The 21,928-nt window shown below is 47.2% G+C and overlaps 1 protein-coding gene across 7 annotated transcripts; it reads left to right on the top strand.

Moving 5' to 3' along the window:
- The first annotated feature begins 3,138 nt into the window (after positions 1-3,138).
- Positions 3,139-10,363, top strand: LOC120697780 (CTP synthase-like). Of its 7 annotated transcripts, XM_039981107.1 has the most exons (22): positions 3,140-3,506; positions 4,913-4,960; positions 5,125-5,204; positions 5,950-6,036; positions 6,736-6,786; positions 6,875-6,992; positions 7,135-7,239; positions 7,415-7,479; positions 7,579-7,662; positions 7,760-7,810; positions 7,890-7,952; positions 8,037-8,083; positions 8,171-8,249; positions 8,358-8,420; positions 8,513-8,602; positions 8,689-8,727; positions 8,802-9,029; positions 9,123-9,208; positions 9,324-9,453; positions 9,534-9,627; positions 9,737-9,963; positions 10,078-10,363. In XM_039981107.1, the coding sequence occupies exons 1-21, from the start codon at positions 3,389-3,391 to the stop codon at positions 9,937-9,939; spliced, it is 1,929 nt and encodes a 642-aa protein (XP_039837041.1). In that variant the 5' UTR covers positions 3,140-3,388; the 3' UTR covers positions 9,940-9,963; positions 10,078-10,363. The 7 variants fall into 7 exon arrangements, with proteins under 7 accessions (XP_039837045.1, XP_039837041.1, XP_039837040.1 ...); XM_039981106.1 differs by having other exon boundaries at positions 9,737-10,361; XM_039981108.1 differs by having other exon boundaries at positions 7,183-7,239; positions 9,737-10,361.
- Positions 10,364-21,928: the final 11,565 nt, after the last annotated feature.

Consider the following 21,928-nt stretch of genomic DNA (forward strand, 5'->3'; position numbering starts at 1 on the left):
GCCATCTGAGCCGGCCGGCCACCGTGACGGGACGAGATACCAGTATGAGAGTAACCGCCAAACCGGCCGGGGGGCCCATCGATCGGCTGCTCCCATGAACAGCTAGGCAAACCTACGGCCCGATTAGGTGGTGGGGCTAAGGATAACGTGGATGCGGATGGTCATCGTCGTCGATCTCGACGTGTGAAAGGGGATAACGTAGGTTTAGTAACAATAATATCCACCATGGCCCATGGTGCGCAAGACGATTTAGGGCTCGGTCAGGATAATGATGACCTCAGCGCCATTGACTTTGGAAGGTAACGGTGGTGGTAGTACACGCTGTTTTGATCGGTGATGTGCTTATATTAATGAAGAAAGACGAGGGGAACTGTTCGTACGTGTTAGGTTTTATTGGCGGCGTAACCAGCATTTCAACTCATGGTTAGTTCAATTCAACTTGACATGCTCATTGGAACAAAACGTCTGTTGTGACTTTATCAATCTTTTGGTATATATGCTCGCAAAAAAGTCTTTTGGAATATATGCAGCTGATCCAATTTCTAGGAGACGTTGAATGTATGTACGTGTCTATGAGCGTTTTCGTATGTACTATATCTGTATTTCAAAAAAAAATGTGAGCAGCAAATAAATTCAGGATGACACCTTCGATGGATATATCTGACGGATGACTCCTGCCTGCTTGCAATTGTTGTCGGACTAGACGCGCTGACAGTAGTGAAACACTAGTGAAGACGTGAGAGAATCCTAATCATTCTTCTCAGTCGGTTTAAAACCATAGCTCCTCACCAAATCAAATCTATTTTTCTAGATTGTTATTGATGGACCGGTTTAAAATCATAGCGATCGAGCTAGCTTTGCAAATTGCAAATTATATAACGTAAAGCCTTTTGTAATAATCCGGGTTAGAGAAGACTAGCTACCTTTTTGATTTGGCGCCAACTTTCAAAATTCAAATGATGATCACTTTTTTTTTCCCCGATCATGGACAGAGCCATAACCACTTCGTTCTCCCGATGATCGCACTACCTACTTCGCTGTCAGCCTCACAGCAAAGAGGTTTCCGTGTGCTAATTAACTTCACTCAGAGGCGATCATGGCATCACTGACAAGCATATGTAGCGTGAAGAGCTATCTGCTTACTGAAAAAGATGTGTGAGAACCTGCAGATGACTGGGCCTCGTCATCGCGGGGTAGTGAGTGTCCGATTGATCAAAGAGTAGCATCAAAGCAAATCCGAGCTGTGAAACGGCTGGCGTATAGCTGATAGTAGGTAGCCGGCCTGTACGCGCCCGGATCACGAACGTACTCCTGCGTAAATTCGATCGATCGGGCCAGAGAATTCAACGAAAGAGATGGCCGGAACCCCACCGGATCACGACGTCGTTCTCGCGATCGACAGCGGAGCCGATCGAACAGCGCGGCACTGTTAGTCGGCAATACCATACCATCCATATGATAGGTAATTTATTTTTCTTCGCAAAAAAAGAGAGAAACAGATAATTCATTTCCAGGCCGGCCGGGGCCGCGCGACAGCTGAGCGTCTGAACGCCACACGGCTTGTCTGAATTCAGAAAAGAGGACAGTTGCACGTACTAGAAAGAGCTCAGAAACACAATGGCTGTGCTTTACTAGAATCTGATGCTCGCCTTGGGAACAAGCCTATAAATTGCACACTGATATGGTATGATTATTCGACGACTGCTATTTTATTACTTATTACCGGCTATTAGCTCATCAGTAGCAAGGGAATAATCGCTAGCTTTTGCGCTTAATTGTTAACGTTCGATCGATGATCAAATTAAAGCGAAAGCGCACGCAGCGTGTGACAGTCACTAGTGAGGAATATAACCTAAGCATTTCTTGTTAATGCCCGACAACCAGAAGACATTGGACTTCTCCAACAGGTCGCCGGGGGAACAGATTCGGTGCGTACACTGGGTCTTCCAAAGTCAAGAGACGGGGAAGCTTAATTGCTCCGATCCGTCATGCTAAATCTGAACGTACGGTTGCCAAGTGATGATGGCCCATCAATTATATATGAGAATAATATAATATTATATCTTACAGTTTGTGGCCAACTTTAGGTCTCACCGGTTATGTATTAGGTTGATTTTGTTTGTGGATATTTCACAGGTTCTCCACGGTCCTTCAGATGCAAATGAAGCTTTTGTTTTCGCTTTGAAACAGGGAGTGGGGCCTAATTTGACTAATAATTTAAGTGAGGAGGACGAGTTCAAATACAACACCGATCCACCATTTTGGATTAATTGCTGACTGAGCTTAATAATGACTACAGTAGCATATGAACGTACTGCTAGATAATTTAACAGAAGGAAAGAAATGTAATTTTTAGAGTATATAGAAGCATATGTATGGTGGCAAAGTTGGATGCAATCGTATCAGATAGATCACAACACAATCAATCCTATAAAATGGTTATGATTAAGGTCGGTAAGAAACGTCAATGCTCGAAAAAGATTTAGAAAAGGGCACGACAAGTCATCATCCTGTTTCATCCAAATTGCTCCTATTCGACGAAGAAGATTAATGGCAAAAAATGGAAATTTTTTGGGCTTGGCAAACTCTCTTGGCACTGATTGGATGACCCATATTATTTGCACAAAAATTTGACTATATATGGTGCCAACCTCTCCTACCGGCAATTTAAACTCTTGGATGAATTGGTAGCTAGTTCAAACTTCTATCCGTTTAAATTCTATTCAATGACCAAGAGTAGCATTCTTACTTTCTTAGCCTTTTACTGTACATTTTATTTTTATTTTTTGGGGTAAAAATAGTCCAAAGTTTTGAAACACAGGTACCGACTTAGAAGCACCAGATGCAGTAGGAAGCAAACCCAACTTTCAACCTGAACTTGCGGCCTTGAGCCCTGAGGGTGAGAGTGGTGACAAGTGTGGTCCAGTTGCTTAATTAGATTTGTCTGGATAAATTATACTACCGTACAAAAAAGCTTGTGTGTGTGTGTGGAGAGAGAGACCACTGGGGGGGGGGGGGGGTTTGCAAAATTTCCGCGGTGGCAGTTTGGGAGAGCCACAGGCGCACTACAGCCATGGTCGTCTCCTCTCCGAGCCTCCGAGGGCCGACGCCTATTTAACCCATCCCCCACCGCACTCCCAAAGACCCAACCCTCCCCTCGCCCCCAACCAAAAAAAAAAAACCCTTCCATCTCCCACCTCCGCCTCGGCAGGCACTGCCAATCACCTCTCCCCTCCCTTCCTCCTCGATCCCAAGGCGCGAGAGATCCGGGAACCCGCGACGACCGCGCGCACGAGCCGCTGCAGTGAGCGACCTCGCAACCCGCGCGCGCTTGAGGGGAGATCGAGCAGAAGGTGCTGGGACCCGACCGAGCCGAGGACTCGAGACCATGAAGTACGTGCTGGTGACCGGCGGCGTGGTGAGCGGGCTGGGGAAGGGCGTGACGGCCAGCAGCATCGGCGTCCTGCTCAAGGCCTGCGGCCTCCGCGTCACCTCCATCAAGATCGGTAAGCCCGCCGCCGCCGCAGTCCCAACTCCCACCCCCGTTCGTTTAATAAAAAAACCCAACCCCCGCGTTCTCCGGGCGGTTCGTTTCTGATTTCTCCCCGGTCAAAACGAAGAAAAAAAAGAGGAGTAACGTCCGCTTCGGCTCGCCTCGTAATGGCGGCCACGTGATCGCACAGGCCACGAACACCCGGCCTCCCCGTACAAAAGCCATCCAACTTTTTTTTTAAAAAAAGTCTTCATGCGTACGTGTGCCATTTCCGTTTGGTTGTTCAGCATAAACTAGTCGCTCCCATCTCTCTCGAGATCACAAATTGGGGTTTGCCTAGGGTGCCTGCGTTGCTAGGACTCCATTTCAAACATGGGTAGCAGCGGCATTTCCATCGTAATGGGGGCCATGATTTGGGTTTCTGATGGTCTACTGGTCTTGGATATAGGTGGATAAGGCTTAATCTCATGTGGCATCTTTGGGCACCTGTATCTTTCCCTGGTTTATAACCAATTTTTTTTCCTTCTTGTATTGTTGCTACTACCACTATTACCTTGTTGGCTTTCTTCCCTGCTTGTAGTCGTTGGCCGTGTTCTACAAAGCTGTTCTGTTTTTTCTTCCCGATGTCCAGCACCAATTAGCTAGCAATATTTGCGTAGTCGCCGGCCGCTCACTCTAGCTTTCCGTTTAAATAATCGCCCCATGTTTCGTTTTCCTTTGCAACCGCAATTACTCGTCGCTGCTTTGGTGAAGTGGGCATCTGATACTGTGCCAGCGTCACTGTCTCGGTTTCTTGGAGCACATGAACTTCTCAGTCGTGTAGTAGTTTTTTATTGGGGCAGTAATACAGGTCAAATTTGTCATCTCGTGCTCTGAAAATTTTGTCCTCACTTGGGAGTTTTGTCCCTTCATCCCGGCTAAGTGCTGTGCGCCTCTAAAAATTTCTCTGGGTGTGTTTAGATCCGCGAAAAGCTGGTAGAAAAAGTCACATCGGACACTGTAGCATTTTTTGTTTGTTTGTGGTAAATATTGTCCTACCAAGACCTAACTAGGCTCAAAAGATTCGTCTCGCAACGTACATCAAAACTATGCAATTAGTTTTTTATTTATCTACATTTAGTACTTCATGCATGGATCATTTCCTATATGTAATGTTTCGATGTGATTTTGATGTGATGGAAAATTTGAGGAGTTTCGAGGAAGTGAACACAGCCTCGATGTCTTGGCTCTAGGTTTACAGAACCATTTTCTATCCTGTCTCGTCACGTCCCAGCAGCTTCCCTTACTTGTTTTACTACAGGCTTCTCTGGTATCCGTATACGTGTCTTGTTTTACTGATGAAGTAACTTACAATCTTCTATGCCATTTTTTCTTTCGTACACGCACTGAGTTAATGCCGTCGAGAAGTTTTTTCTGTAGGGTGCTTGCAGGGGCGAAGCTGTGGTTCCCTGGTGCACATGCACCATGGTAAAAATTTATTTTTCTTAATAGATCACTAAATCTTACCATATAAAGTATACTAGCTTCCATCTTTGCAGTGAAGAGTGCACCAGGGTCAAATTGACCTTGGCTTCGCCACTGGGTGCTTGGGATATGATATCTGAATTTCTTTCCCTGTCGCTGGTGTGCAGATCCATACCTCAACACCGATGCAGGAACCATGTCTCCGTTCGAGCATGGTGAAGTGTTTGTTTTGGACGACGGTGGTGAGGTACGATTGACACTGCATACAAGTAGTTCTCTTCTAGTGCTCTGTAGTCTGTACACCAGTCGCCACCCCAGTTTTACATTAGACTATTGGAGATTCTAAGGCATCAATTTTTCTTAGACCAGTACAAAGTACACGCCAGCAGCTGCACGATAGTGCCACATATTGTCCTCTGTTTTAAAACTAGAACTGTCACGGACTGGTCTTCTGTACTAGCTCTTCATACAGTTGTCCTGCTAGGGTTGAAAACGGTCGGAAACGGTAATTATTCGGTAATCAGTTTTTGGTCGTTTTTCTTTGATTGCGAATAAATAGGATATAGAATCTTGTATACAAATTTGTATTCTTGTTTTGAGTATTGAGCTTGTAAAGATTCATAAAAGGTAAACCTCAAATTCATCCTATATTTTCTCAAATGATAGATATAAAATTCGGTATGGATTCGGAAACAAATTCGGTATTTTTTTCACTTTTTTTGTTGTAGGGAGCAAATAATGCATAAAATAATTTATGCAAAATTTTATTCTTATTTGTAATAATGTGCTTGATAATATAAGAAATGATCACCATCCAATTTTATACATATCTATTTTAAAATATTAAATTTGTTCTAACAGTTCAGATTACCACTTTCATCCCCTGCTGTCCATTCTTCTCACCTCCAACGTGTTAGAACTGTGCTATATTTCTGCAATGTTTCTTTGCTGGGCTAATGAGACTTCATTTGTTCCAACCCTTATTGTCAAAGGTGGACTTGGACCTTGGAAATTATGAACGGTTTCTGGACATCAAGTTGACTCGTGACAACAACATAACCACGGGAAAGATCTACCAGGTGATAGGAGTAAACAGTCCATAGTCCACACGAGATTTTGAGCTATCTTGCTAGTATATGTGCTAAAAGTTGGGGTTTATACTCACCTTGACATTTACAAACTGGGAATATTCGGTGATTTTTTCTTTTACAAAACACAGATTGGGTGCTTCTTTACCTGAATTTTTCATGGAGCCCACAAATCTTTTTCCATGTTGTTTCATTTACCTTAAGATCTGCTGCGCTTCAATAATACATGTGGACAATCATCTGGGCCTTAGTCGGTCACTCCTGTCTGGAACAAATGGTTGGTGGAAAGTACATCATGTTAATAGTGCACCAGTCATAGGCTTGGACTCATTGTAGAACTAGGTGCTTCCTTTACTGCTGCAAGTTCTTGCAGAGATTTACAAGCAGTTGAAATTCGCGCATGATGAATTTATCGTAAAATGGTCCCATAATGTTACTTAGAATAGGTAATGGAATCCTGGGACTAATATACAGTTTAAATGCGAAAGGGTAGCTATTGTCTATCACTATGTAGTTAGACAGCATTTAGAACTACTGGAGCATATATGCTTATATATATATACCTTGTATGAGATTGTCTTGGTTTCCTACTAATTGAACATAGTTTTCCTAGAATACAAAATAACTTCTATACTGATTGGTTTCTTAGTATAACCGGTAATAACTTCTTTACTAATGCTCATACTGCAGTCTGTTATTGACAAAGAACGAAGAGGAGATTACCTTGGAAAAACTGTTCAGGTGAGATCTGGTTATCAGAATATATGATTCAATGCATTCTGTAATAATAGAAAGGTGCCATTTTTTACACTGATGATCTCTTTATTAGGTTGTGCCACACATCACAGATGAAATACAAGAGTGGATTGAACATGTCGCAATGAATCCAGTTGATGGTACAGAGGAGCCAGCTGATGTCTGTGTCATAGAACTTGGTGGCACAATAGGTAAAAAGCCATTCTGTATCATTGCAGCCAATTATTTTGCAGTCGTAGCTTATTATTTTGCAAGAGTGGATTGAACAACATGTCGCAAAGTAGCTTATTATTTTGCTCAATCGTTCCCATAGCTGCAAGCATTCCGGTGCAGGAGATAAAATATTTTCGCCGCATAACAACAGTAGCATTCTTGATGCAGGAGACATTGAATCAACGTCTTTCATTGAAGCATTAGGCCAATTTTCATATCGTGTTGGTAAGGAAATTGCAAACTCCCATAATTTTCTTTTGTCTTTACATATGTTTTTGCATAAGGATGTTGCTTCAATGTTCATTTTGTTATTAAATTGCATAAGGATGTTGCTTCAATGTTCATTTTGTTATTAAAATCAATCTCCTACTGACGCGATTTCGTTAAATTTGTATGTCAGGGCCTGGAAACTTTTGCTTGGTGCATGTCAGTCTTGTTCCAGTTCTAAATGTAGTTGGTGAGCAGGTAAGTTTTCTACTGATTTGGAAGCACTATTGATACTTTATTTTTTGAAAAATATTATTACTTTCTGGAAACATTCTGATATTTTTCTTTACTGTCTAGAAAACGAAGCCTACCCAACATAGTGTCCGAGGACTAAGAGGACTTGGACTCCTTCCTGATATTTTGGCATGTCGCAGTACACAGGTATCGTCCAGAACTTGTCTCAGTATTTTCATTCGGTGCCTCCTCTGAATCATTCAATGCTGACAGTGGCTTTATATGCTCTTGTGCTTTTTGGCAGCCACTTGAAGAGCATGTGAAGGTGAAGCTTGCGCAATTTTGCCATGTCCCGGTAAAAAATTTGCATGTTCAAGAGTTCTACAAAGTTAGAATAATGCAACGCCAATGCTGACTTTTATTTTATTTGGCAGATACCAAATATCATTAATCTCCATGATGTCATGAATATTTGGCATATCCCTTTGTTGCTCAGGGTAGGTCGCATGAAATTAGTTATATGCATGACTGCCAAATTTTCATTTCGCATAGTTAACCATAAATGATTCTATTTTTTACAGGATCAGAAGGCCCATGAAGCTATTCTGAAGGTTTTAGACCTTCAGTGGTATGTCATTGGACCAAAGTACTATAAGCTCATCTGGATGGCTTTGTTTCTAGAATACTTACATGTATTATTTCTTCTTGCATGCAGTGTGGGAAACGTTCCTCGAGAACCAAAATTGGCCGAATGGACTGATAGAGCCAGCAAATGTGACAAATTGAAAACTCCAGTTAGTTTCTTGATCATTTGAGATTTTGAGCTGCTATTTATAAATACCAAATCGGCTACCTTAACTTATAACAACCAGCTTTTAATATTGTGGTGTAAATATTTTCAGGTTAGGATTGCTATGGTTGGAAAATATACTGGTCTATCGGATTCGTACTTGTCTGTTTTAAAGGTGACATTATGTTTCTATATCTTTGGCACAGATACAGTTCTGAACGAAATGTACAAATATGTTGGCCTTATCTTTTCCTCCCTTTTTGTCAGGCTCTTTTGCATGCATCAGTTGCTTTGAACAGGAAACTTGTGGTGGATTGGGTTCCTTCCTGTGATCTTGAAGATTCTACCGCAGAAGAGGTGAGTTTTATTTACGTTGACCAAATCAGTTCTGCTCTTCTATGTTAGAGAATTAACTGATAATTGGGGTCTTGTTTCATTTTCAGAGTCCTGATGCCTATGAAAAAGCATGGAAGTCGCTGAAGGTAAGCATAAAATTCATTCACTAGACATGCCTCTAGCCCAAAATACAGAGATCTGAATGAGTATTCCACCTCAGGGTGCAGATGGTGTGTTGGTTCCAGGAGGTTTCGGAGACAGAGGAGTCCAAGGGAAAATTTTGGCCGCAAAATATGCGCGTGAAAACAACGTTCCGTATCTGGGCATTTGCTTGGGCATGCAAATTGCAGTGATTGAATTTGCACGTTCTATCATGAAGTTGAATGGTGCTAACAGCACAGAATTCGATCCAACCACAAAAACACCATGTGTTATTTTCATGCCTGAGGTAATTTATTCGCTAGAGCTGCTGGTCTATTAGGTAATTCCTTTCTGTTGACAATTAGCGTGTGTTTAAGTGCCAATCATACCTGTGCTGCAGGGATCCAAAACCCATATGGGTGCAACAATGCGCCTGGGATCAAGGAGGACCTATTTTCAGGGCAATAAATGCAAATCCGCTAAGCTGTAAGAAGCATCCACATCTTCCAGCATTGATTTTGCTACAGTTTTACATCTGGTCCCTCTTCTATACCATTTTATTTACGAAAGAGATAGTGATTTGAATTCTGAACCGCCTTAGGTATGGCAACGCTAGCTATGTTGATGAAAGGCACCGCCACAGATACGAGGTGAATCCTGATATGGTCCCAGAATTTGAGAAGGCAGGGCTTTCTTTCGTTGGCAGAGATGAAAGCGGGAAACGAATGGAGGTATGATCGCAAACATTTTTCATCAAAATAATTAACGAATTGCTGTCCGCGATCTAATGTATTCGAATTACCACGTGCAGATTATTGAACTGCCAACTCATAGGTTTTTTGTCGGCGCACAATTTCATCCTGAATTCAAGTCAAGGCCTGGCAAACCATCTCCACTTTTCCTAGGTAAGACATCCTCAAAACCTCCACTTGAGTTGGCCTGAATAGGTGTTCTTTTCTTTTGAAAGAAATATAAACGCTTCAGCCATTATCGAAAACCTCTGTACGTTGGCAGGATTGATAGCAGCAGCATCGGGTCAGCTTGATCACCTGCTTCAACGCCCCTGCGGCGTTTTCAGTCCAACAGGCAGATGCAGCTGTTTTTCCAACGGAACTCAGAATCTTAAAGTGTACAAGAACGGGCACGTCATAAAGCCACTGAAGGGCCTGGTGAACGGGCACTATCCTGCAACCGGCAACGGCGCCATTCCCATCTAGCAGCACAACGGTGCAAGGCGCCAGGTTGTTTGAGATTTCCCTTCTACCGTTTCTGCTTGAATTTTTTTCCCCTTTCTCCCTTCGCGCGCGTTCTTCAATTCTACCAGTCCAACTAAAGAAAAGGGCTGTTTGCTCCAGCGACACGGCGAGCCGGTTCCGATGTTTTAAAGGAAGCATTTGGCATACAAGATGTCGCGTTGAGAGGCAAATTTAGCAGGTTACCTAGGGTTTGATTAGTAGTGGTTATCTGATATGCTGGCTTATTCTGTTTGTTCGTTTGTTTGCTAAGATTACAAGGGCCGGTGATGTGCAACTAGCTGAAGTGGAGCCTGCCATCTCGCCTGATTGTACATTGTAAAACAACTGCTACTCTCCATGTACTGTATCGATGGATGAGTATAAAAAAAAAGTTATGGGACCAACATGTTGTGTTCAGACCTATACTATATTTGCTGCTGGGGATGTGCAATTCAGTCTGGCTAAGTGGCTAACCAGCTGGCCTGAATCGTGTCTTGGTGCGACCGTACGAGTGTGCGGCCGCGCCCGCCTGGCCGGATGTAGGACCGAGAAATGCGATCAGAGATGGGTGAATGGGAGCCTTCGAAAAATTATCGCAATGAAAACTTTGGCTCTAGATTCAAGAGTGCATCCCAACCCCAGAGTTCTAGGCGTTATGTAGAGCAGCTACGAGGAAGCTACACTAACACAAAACTATCCTAGAAACAAACGTGATCGAACACGGAAGCAAACACACAAAGCAACGTAAGAAGTAAAGCACGGTATATACACCGGTTGAACCGACGTGCACAAGGGCACTGCGTCGGTCTAACCGGTGTACAGAGCCTGCAGCGATCAAAAGCAAACGCCGGTTGAACCGACGACGCAATTCAAATGGCGTCGGTTTAACCGACGATCAGACGTCGGATGATCCGACAAAATCACAGGCAGATGTCGGTGCAGTTGTCCAGAGGAGCAACAAAATGCACCAAAACACCCAATGAACACCGGTTAATCCGACGAAATTAAAACCCCATCACCGGTGCAGTTGTCCAGAGGGTTCACAACTCGAAACAGATGAACTCCGGTTGATCCGACGTTGACAGAAATCAATACGCCGGTCGAACGCCTAAAATTGCAGACCAATTAGCAACGCCGGTTAAACCGATGTCGATGGGAGCAAAAGCACCGGTGCATCTAGCAAGCAGCAGAAAACCCTAGAGGCAAGAACTTCAGTTCATCGGTTGAACCGATGATCACCTAGACAGGCGTCGGTTAAACCGATGATAAGACAAGATCAACACGTCGCAGAAGCTCTATTCTTGCTTGCGGCTTGATCAAGACTCAACGATACCCTGATCAAAATGAGTCTAAATCTCACCAAAATTTGCAGGTACGAACACAAAGACCTTGTGAACGTATCCACAAGAGGAATCGACGATTCACTCCATGATTTGAGAGGAATCGACGAAAACTCAAGCAAGAACGGGGTTTTCTCAAAACCAGAAACGCTCAAGAAATTCGATCCTAAGAAGCTCGTGAACTCTAGGAGATTAGCACTAGGTAAGAGGGCATGAATCCACGGCAAAAAGCTCTCAAGGCCACTGCGATCTCGGCACACAAAGACTCCACCACGAAATCAAGGCTTCATCACACAGAGCTCCAAAAGAACAAGAAACTGACCTTGATTTCAAACCCCGGAGGGTACAAGGAGGGATGGGCCTCCTTTCCCACGAAAATCTCCTTACAAGACTCAAGAATCCATCCCTAATTCTACCTTGGAGAAGGAGAGGGAGAAGAACAGGGAGAAGGAAGGAGAGGGCGCCAGGGACTTGTGCTTCTCTGTTTTGAGCGCCAGAGCATCCCAGGGAGGGGCGCCTCCCTTTTTACTAGCCAGGCCAGCTGCCCTCCCACTTTTCCTTTCCCTCCAAGCCATCCTCTAATGACTAGACTACCCCTAAGTGCTAGACTAAACTAGAAGGCCCTTAGGGGCAAAACTGGAAAAGATACAATGAAGTCCATCTGACGGCTGCGACGACTTGGAGTAGATTGCTTCGACCTGACGCAATTCCTCTGATGTCGCCACGCGTCCTTTTGGAATCTTCCGGGGGCAGTTTTGGGAAAACTGCCGAAACCGATTTCGGGTGCGGTTTTGGAGGAACCGCAAAACCTTCCCGCGTGATGTTTCCGGGCACACCCACCAAGCCCGATGTCACCACGTGTCCGACCTCCCGCCGGAACCCTAGTGCCTTCGTCATCCCTGACGCCATCGCCATCTCTCTCCGACTCGGCCGACGTCGACGCATCCCAGCCGTTGGTTTTTCCCGAGCTACCAACAAACTCCACGCCGTCCCGCCTTGGCACCAGGAGTGGATCGCCACGTGGCCCAGCAGTGGCCCAAGCATCTGGGCCGCCCTTCTCCACCGCACAGTCGTCCGGTCGGGCCTCCAGCGCCACCGCAAGGTCTCCTGCCTCCGCATGGTCGTCGAGCTCCCGCCACCGCAACGCCGCCGCATGGTACATCGGCACGCGCCACGCTCTTGTCCAAACCATCTCGCTGCCACCGCACCATCCGTGTACCTGCACACCACAGACCAAGAACTGGCACAATCTCCACAGAGTCGCGACTAAACGCCATTAGTCCACTCCACGTGTTGGCAATCACTCATCACACTAAGGAGCAGACCTCCACTGCCTCTCAATCTCCCCCTTGATGAGTGCATTGTCAACACCACACCCCACACGGGCACTGGTGAACACAAAGGATAACCAAAAAGAAATAGAAAACAAGAGAGAACTATCTCAGTGACCAAAAGCCAATAAAAGCAAGAAAAGATCACTTGAAGATAGCAGAGCCAAAAGAGTCAGCCCCTAAGACAAGGGCAACGGCTCGACGCACTGACTCCAAAACATGCTTGACCCCTCAAGAAAGAGGCAAGGCTCAACACAGCCAAGCATGTGCAAATCTGGTTCCTCCAGAAAGAGGCTAAGCTCAACGCAACCAGCAAAGAGCATGAAAAAGCTCAAAAACTCCCCCTGAAATGCAGCTCCCCCTCACTATGCAACTCTCCCCCGATGTGTGCACACTCAAAGTCTGAATCTCTCCCTGAGATCAAACAAACAAACTCTCCCCCTTTGGACAAGGATCAAGAAATTTCACCCTAACCCCTAAGGTGAGACAAAAAACAACATTCTCTCCCCCTTGTTGACAAGGCACACGTCAAGGAAACTCCCCCTGCCTAGATGCTCCCCCTGGAAATATGCCATGAAGTGCATGCGTGCCTAAAAGCTTCCAGGTACAGAACAAGAGCATTTGCAAGGGTCAAATCAGCACAGCATATGAGGGTGCATATACAAAGACAATGCATGAAGAAGCTCATAAGAATATATCTATACAGATCATGAGCAAGCATTTGTCATTTGTAAAAGAAAAGCATCACCATAAAGGACCTAGCATACTAGAAGGCAAGCAAGCATGCTAGAGCTAGCAAGAACATACAGGTGAGCTACCCAAACCATATCACAGCAACTGCCACTCAAGCAGCCTTGATACCAATTGAAAACTTTCAAATTTCGGTGCCAGGGGTTGAAAGCTTGCAAGCGCTTAACTTAACGAATGTGCCAAGCCTAGGTCAAGGACCATCAGAAGCTTAAGACACCACTCTCAGTCATCCACAGCCTTGTCCAAGTTCTCCAGAGGAGCAGTCTCGATACAAGAACAGTGGTGCAAGCAATCCCACCTGGATCTTTTCACTCAAAGCAACCCAAGATAAACCAATTTGTTGGACTTTTTGAAATTAGATACCAATTAAACTATTCCAACAGAAAAGAGGGCATCTTGTTGCATGTGAGAGCAAGGGACCTAGCCACTAAGCATGATCAAGATAGCATAAGCATACAAACCTACACATGCTAGTAGCAGACCCTGAAGGTGACCATGTTTTATGATTTTCAGAGAAGAAAATAGCTAAGCTCAGAGCCAATATACAACATATTCAAAGGAGCTAGCTACTCATGGTCAAAGCATATATACAACTCATAGCATAGCACAAGGCACAAGCAAATGCAGATATCATACATGAGAAGCTTAGTGCAAGTGTAATGCATGATGGTATGTACACAAAATGCAAGAAAAGCAAAAGAAAGAAAAACAAATCCTAAACTACAAAAATAACTACCCAACTCAAAATGGGTAGCACACGCCAAGCTCTCCCCGCAAGCGAGCATAGGTGGCTTGTTCTAGGGGCTTGGTCAAGATGTCGGCTACTTGATTTTCAGTGGACACATGGGTCAGCTCGACATCACCCTTCTCATAGTGATCTCTCAGAAAGTGGAACCTCACGTCTATATGCTTGGAGCGAGAGTGTAGGACGGGGTTCTTGGCTAAGCTTATGGCTGAAGTGCTGTCAATGAAAATGGGAACTCTGCCATAGGTTAGGCCATAATCACTGAGAGTGTGTCTCATCCAAAGGATCTGTGAACAACAACTAGCAGCAGCTATGTATTCGGCTTCTGTGGTGGAAAGGGCTACACTAGTTTGCTTGCGGGCAGACCAAGACACAAGAGAAGTTCCAAGAAACTGGCAAGTGCCTGAAGTCGACTTGCGATCAATCCGACACCCACCATGATCAGCATCAGAGAAGCCAACCAACGCAAGAGAAGAGGAAGAAGAGTACCATAAGCCAAACTCAGGAGTGTATCGAAGGTACCTGAAAATCCTCTTCACAGCGTTCCTGTGAGAAGTGCGCGGAAAAGCCTGGAACCTCGCGCAGAGACAGACCGCGAACTGGATGTCGGGTCTGGTGGCCGTCAAGTACAGGAGCGAGCCGATCATGCTCCTATACTCCTTCTGGTCCACAGCAACACCTTCAGTGTCCTCATCCAGCGCCGTAGAAGTGCTCATGGGAGTCGGCATGGGACTGAGGTCCCCGAAGTCGAACTTCTTGAGCATGTCCTTGGTGTACTTGGCCTGGTGGACGAAGGTGCCATCCCGGGTTTGCTTGATGTGCAACCCGAGGAAGAACTGAAGCTCACCCATTATAGACATCTCAAACTCCCTGCTCATGTCATCAGAAAAACTAGAAACAAGAGAGTGAGAGGAGCCACCAAAGATAATGTCATCCACGTAAATCTGAACCAACAGAAAATCAGCACCACGCCTGAGGAGAAACAAAGTCTTATCTACCGATCCCATGACAAACCCCTGTTTAAGCAAAAAGGCTCTCAATCTCGCATACCAGGCTCTAGGGGCTTGCTTCAGACCATACAAAGCCTTCTGAAGTTTGAAGACTCGGTCTGGAAACTTGGGACTCTCAAAGCCAGGAGGTTGCTTCACATAGACCTCCTCCTCTATAAACCCGTTCAAAAAGGCACTCTTAACATCCATCTGATACAGCTTGAACCCCTTCGAAGCTGCAAAGGCTAAAAAGATCCTGATGGCCTCTAAACGAGCTACAGGTGCAAAGGTCTCCTCATAATCTATCCCCTCCTGCTGGCTGTAACCCTGAGCTACTAACCTAGCCTTGTTCCTCACAACCATCCCATCCTCACCCTGTTTGTTCTTGAAAACCCATTTGGTACCTATAGGGTGACAATCTGGTGGAGGCTCTACAAGGACCCAGACTTGGTTTCACTCAAAGTTTTCTAGCTCCTCATGCATGGCATTGACCCAGTTAGAATCAGATAAAGCATGTCCAATATCTTTGGGCTCAAAGGAGGCAACAAACGCCGAATGAGCAAATCCAGAGATACTTGATACCTTGGACCTCGTGATTCGCTCGTTGAGGTCACCTAACATTTGTTGAGGTGGATGACGACGCTGAATATGTCGTGGTGCTTCTCTTGACGAAGTCGCCTCGCCGCCGCCCTCAACATGGGTCCCGGAGGAAGAACCTTGAGCTGGATGTGGATCGGCCGTAGTCGAAGCTGTGGGGAGCGGGCCGCCATCGTCGTCTGAACTCGAATCTCCAGGGAGTGGGCCTGCAGCCGGCGCAGGGACACCACCATCACCCTCAAAGGCCTCAGGCTCATCCTCATCCTCGAAGATGTCCTGCCCAAACTCATCATCACCTGCACACTCCAAAGAAGCAGACAAAGAAGGAGTGGACTCGTCGAAGGTTACATTACAAGTTTCGACGATCCGGTTAGTCTCAAGAATAAGAACACGATAGCCTCTGGATTGAAGAGCATAGCCAAGAAAAATGCCATCAGAGCTTCTAGACTCGAACTTATCAAGATTTCCCTCCTTCAGAACAAAGCATCTGCAACCAAAAGCACGCAGGTGGGACACTCTGGGCTGTCGACCAAACCGCAACTCATACGAAGTCTTTTTCATGAATGAGCGAAGGAAGATGCGGTTGGCAACATAGCATGCGGTGTTGATCGCTTCGGCCCAAAAACGCCTAGGAGTCCTATGCTCATCGAGCATCGTCCTGGCCATTTCCACTAAGGTCCGATTTTTGCGTTCAACCACGCCATTCTGTGGAGGAACATAAGGAGAGGAGTATTGGTGATCAAGACCAAAGTCACGACAGAAGTCATCAAAATGAGCGTTCTTAAATTCAGTTCCATTATCACTGCGGATAGCCCTCATGGCATGTGGAAGCTCGTTCTGTAACCTCAAAGCAAGATCACGAAAGTGCTGAAAAGTCTCATCCTTAGTCTCCAAGAAGAAAACCCAAGAGTACCGAGAGAAGTCGTCAACGATCACAAGAATGTACCACTTCCCACCGACAGAGCGCACGCGAGCAGGACCAACGGTGTCCATGTGAAGAAGCTCGCCAGGGTGCGATGTCATCACCTGATTTACAGGTGGGTGCGGAAGGGAAACCATCTTCCCGTGACGACACGGGTGACACACAAGGTCCTTGTCCATCTTCAGCTTGGGCAATCCTCGGATCAGACCAAGTGAGCTGAGCCTAACTAGTAGATCAAAGCTCAAGTGACCGAGTCTCCTATGCCACCTCCAGAGCTCAGAGGACTGACCAGTCACCAGACAGTGAGAAGTGCTCGAAGAAGATCCATAAAAGTCAATGCGAAACACACGACCAAAAGGAACAATGCCGCAAACAAAATCACCTCTGGAATCAAGAACACGCGAGCAACCTCTCTTAAAGCTCACCTCAAACCCATCATCAAGAAGTTGCGAGACAGAAAGCAAATTAAAACCAAGTTTGTCAACCAAGGCAACCTCTCTCAAGGTGAAGTTATTAGAAATCCGAATAGCGCCAACTCCACGTACCTTTCCTCTGCTGTTGTCCCCGAATGTGATATATTCCTTGATCGTCATCGGGGTGAGGCTGGAGAACCATCTGTGACTCCCGGTCATGTGGCGCGAACAACCGGAGTCCATGAGCCATATGTCCTCCAGGCCTCGAGTGTTCTGCTCAGTAGGAAGAAGAGCGGGCAAATGGCCCGACACTGGGGTTAGCACAGTAAGAAGCAAACCAGTGTCGTGCCATCTGCTCGAAAGCAGGGTAAGTATCCTCAAACGAAAACTGTGGCTGGCGATCACCACGCTGAGGAAAACGTGGTGCGCCTCCACCACCAAAGCCTCGGCCTCGCTGACCACCACCGAAGGCACGGTGTGGAACAGGGCCGGCGAAACCACCAATAGGAGCGCGGTAACCACCACCGCCTCCGCCTCCTCCACCTACACGACGTGGCCTGGCTTCCCGCCTCTGCCCACATCGAGCTGGAGTGTGTCCACCTGCAGACTGGTGGAACACCTCCAAAGCGCGCCCTCAGGCTGCCTGCGCTCAAACCTCAACCTCCGAAAGCAAAACTCTCCCAAGTGACCCTCTCTCTCGCACCACTCACACTGGTAAGGCTCTCTCCTGTGTGTAGGTTGTGGTGTAGAAGCTGGGGCTCTCTGAAGCACTCTGGGAGGCTGAGTCCTCACCTTGGGCTTAGGAGTAGGCTTGCCACTAGGAGGGAGTGTGTCCAGTCGGTTCCTGAGGTAGTTAGGTTTGTGAACCCATACTGGATTCTTGGGTGGAGCTCTGGGTGGCTCAGTCAGGATTCCATCCTTGACTGGTGCTGGCTTAGGAGCTGGTGCGGGCTTAGAAGCTGGTGGAGCTGTGGAAGAAGAAAGTTCACTCACTCTCGGCTCAAGCATCTCACCAATCTTGCCATAGGGTTGGACAAAGTCAGCAGGAGTGAAAGCAAACCCAACCCCAACACCATCAGGACGCTTGAACTGCTGAACCATCATGCCCAACTGAGGCTCGCGGGAGGACACCCAACTGAGAACCTCCCGAAGGTGGGAGTTCTCCTCCTCCAACCGGGTCCTGTCCTTCCGTGCCTCCTCAAGCTCAGAAATCAAGCTAGGGCACACAGTACAATCAGCAGAGAAAGAGCTAGGAACTGCAGACTTCTCAAACTTCCTCAAAGCAGCACTCTTCTCCTTAAGCTCTTCTCTAAGCGCTGGGCACTCCTTGCAAGCACCCAAGAGGGTAGGCAGGGACTTGAGCTCGTCCAAGGCCTTCTTGCCCTCCTCGAGCTTGAGCAAGTTCTCATCATACTTGCTCCTAAGCTCGGACAAGTCAGACATCAAGCCGATGCACTGACTGCACTCATCCTCCTCAATACAATCCTCCACTACGGGGGCAGACTGAGCAATCTCTAAAGCTAACTTAGCTTCCTTCAGCTCCTGTCTCAACGCCCTAAACTGCCTCTTAGCATCCTTAATGATCAAATCCTGATTATCTAAAGCAGTGTAAAGATCCTCCAACTCCTCAGGAGTGGGGTGCTCAGGACGTACCTCATAGCTAGGCTCTGGCTGAGGTGCAGGCGCTGCCGTAGTGGAAGGAGTCCCGTCGGTGTCGGAGTCGATGGCCATGGTGCAGAAACCGGCCGCCTTCCCAGCATGGAGGCAAAGACCGGTGAAGCCCTCCGTGGCCTTCTTCTTGGAGCTCCGCTTCTTCTCGCCGCGGTGGTGTGAGTCGGAGTCACTGGAGCTGGATGAGGATGAAGACGTCGAACTCTGGCTGGTGGAGGAGTGATCCTCGCTCTGGGCGACGAACGCCTGCTTGTCCTTGTACTTGCCGACGTTCTTCTTCTTTCGCTCGTGGTGCCGCTTGGAGCGTCCGCCATTCTTCTTGTGGGAGTGCCCACTCTTGTGCTTGTGGCGGTGCTCGCGGTACTCCTCGTGCCTGGAGCGGCCGTCATCATCCCTGGAACTCTTCTTCCTAGGGCACTCGGCGGCGAAGTGGCCGGTCTTGCCGCAGTTGAAGCAGGTCTTCGCTCGTGCTTGTCTGTTGTTGAAGGCACGCTGGAACTTGTGGATGATCAATGCAAGCTCCTCGCTCCCAAGCACCTCCAACTGCTCATCTGTCACAGACACAAGTGAAGACAAGCAAAAACCTCCAAGAGAGGAGTCAGGGTTAGCTCCAGAGTTGCCTACCAGGGCCATAGACTTGGAGGCGGAGGCATCAGCATGATTGCCTTCCATCTTAGCTCGAGAGAGCTTCTCCACCTCCGAAGCCTTGAGCTTACTGAACAGCTCATCCACAGTGAGGGTCTCATAGCTAGCAGACTCTATGATAGTCTGGACCTTCACCTCCCAGACCTTGCGATCAAGAGCATAGAGAAGCTTCATAGCCTTCTCATGATCGGAGTAGGCCTGGGTGCCCTGTGGCTGGTTCGCACGCACCTTGTTCACAATCGACTGAAAACGACTGAACATGGTGTCGATGCTCTCACCCGGCAACTGAGAAAAGTTCTCGTACTCCCGCCGGTGAGTCTCATACAGCCTCGACTTGACATGGTTGGTTCCTTCATGGAAATTGGCCAACCGTGTCCAGATCTCCCGAGCTGTGAGAAGGTCGCTGACACGATCGAACTCAGGACGAGAGAGACAGGCTATGAGAGCGTTGTACGCCTTGCTATTGACCTCATGTCTCCTAACCTGAAGCTCGGTCGTGCGGACCGCAAGGTTCACATAATCAGGGTCCACGCAAATCTCCCAGACCTCGGAACCTAGACTCAAAAGATAGGCACGCATGCGCACCTTCCAATAGTCGTAATCGGATCCATCGAAGATCGGGGGTTTGCCCGGTGAACCCATGGTCGCACAACGGTTTCGAACCGGAGAAGGCTATAGAGAAACTGTCCCGGCTCTGATACCAATTGTAGGACCGAGAAATGCGACCAGAGGGGGGGGTGAATGGGAGCCTTCGAAAAATTATCGCAATGAAAACTTTGGCTCTAGATTCAAGAGTGCATCCCAACCCCAGAGTTCTAGGCGTTGTGTAGAGCAGCTACGAGGAAGCTACACTAACACAAAACTATCCTAGAAACAAACGTGATCGAACACGGAAGCAAACACACAAAGCAGCGTAAGAAGTAAAGCACGGTATATACACCGGTTGAACCGACGTGCACAAGGGCACTACGTCGGTCTAACCGGTGTACAGAGCCTGCAGCGATCAAAAGCAAACGCCGGTTGAACCGACGACGCAATTCAAATGGCGTCGGTTTAACCGACGATCAGACGTCGGATGATCCGACAAAATCACAGGCAGATGTCGGTGCAGTTGTCCAGAGGAGCAACAAAATGCACCAAAACACCCAATGAACACCGGTTAATCCGACGAAATTAAATCCCCATCACCGGTGCAGTTGTCCAGAGGGTTCACAACTCGAAACAGATGAACTCCGGTTGATCCGACGTTGACAGAAATCAATACGCCGGTCGAACGCCTAAAATTGCAGACCAATTAGCAATGCCAGTTAAACCGATGTCGATGGGAGCAAAAGCACCGGTGCATCTAGCAAGCAGCAGAAAACCCTAGAGGCAAGAACTTCAGTTCACCGGTTGAACCGATGATCACCTAGACAGGCGTCGGTTAAACCGATGATAAGACAAGATCAACACGTCGCAGAAGCTCTATTCTTGCTTGCGGCTTGATTAAGACTCAACGATACCCTGATCAAAATGAGTCTAAATCTCACCAAAATTTGCAGGTACGAACACAAAGACCTTGTGAACGTATCCACAAGAGGAATCGACGATTCACTCCATGATTTGAGAGGAATCGACGAAAACTCAAGCAAGAGCGGGGTTTTCTCAAAACCAGAAACGCTCAAGAAATTCGATCCTAAGAAGCTCGTGAACTCTAGGAGATTAGCACTAGGTAAGAGGGCATGAATCCACGGCAAAAAGCTCTCAAGGCCACTGCGATCTCGGCACACAAAGACTCCACCACGAAATCAAGGCTTCATCACACAGAGCTCCAAAAGAACAAGAAACTGACCTTGATTTCAAACCCCGGAGGGCACAAGGAGGGATGGGCCTCCTTTCCCACGAAAATCTCCTTACAAGACTCAAGAATCCATCCCTAATTCTACCTTGGAGAAGGAGAGGGAGAAGAACAGGGAGAAGGAAGGAGAGGGCGCCAGGGACTTGTGCTTCTCTGTTCTGAGCGCCAGAGCAGCCCAGGGAGGGGCGCCTCCCTTTTTACTAGCCAGGCCAGCTGCCCTCCCACTTTTCCTTTCCCTCCAAGCCATCCTCTAATGACTAGACTACCCCTAAGTGCTAGACTAAACTAGAAGGCCCTTAGGGGCAAAACTGGAAAAGATACAATGAAGTCCATCTGACGGCTGCGACGACTTGGAGTAGATTGCTTCGACCTGACGCAATTCCTCTGATGTCGCCACGCGTCCTTTTGGAATCTTCCGGGGGCAGTTTTGGGAAAACTGCCGAAACCGAGTTCGGGTGCGGTTTTGGAGGAACCGCAAAACCTTCCCGCGCGATGTTTCCGGGCACACCCGCCAAGCCCGATGTCACCATGTGTCCGACCTCCCGCCGGAACCCTAGCGCCTTCGTCATCCCTGACGCCATCGCCATCTCTCTCCGACTCGGCCGACGTCGACGCATCCCAGCCGTTGGTTTTTCCCGAGCTACCAACAAACTCCACGCCGTCCCGCCTTGGCACCAGGAGTGGATCGCCACGCGGCCCAGCAGTGGCCCAAGCATCTGGGCCGCCCTTCT

The sequence above is a fragment of the Panicum virgatum genome, chromosome 3K (genome assembly GCF_016808335.1).
Source record: "Panicum virgatum strain AP13 chromosome 3K, P.virgatum_v5, whole genome shotgun sequence".
Classification (NCBI taxonomy): domain Eukaryota; kingdom Viridiplantae; phylum Streptophyta; class Magnoliopsida; order Poales; family Poaceae; genus Panicum; species Panicum virgatum.

Coding starts and splice junctions, on each gene's coding strand:
- LOC120697780 (XM_039981107.1), top strand. CDS start 3,389: ATGAAGTACGTGCTGGTGACCGGCGGCGTGGTGAGCGGGCTGGGGAAG. Junction 4,961..5,124: donor CCTGGTGCACATGCACCATG/GTAAAAATTTAT, acceptor GCTGGTGTGCAG/ATCCATACCTCAACACCGAT. Junction 6,787..6,874: donor ACCTTGGAAAAACTGTTCAG/GTGAGATCTGGT, acceptor TCTCTTTATTAG/GTTGTGCCACACATCACAGA.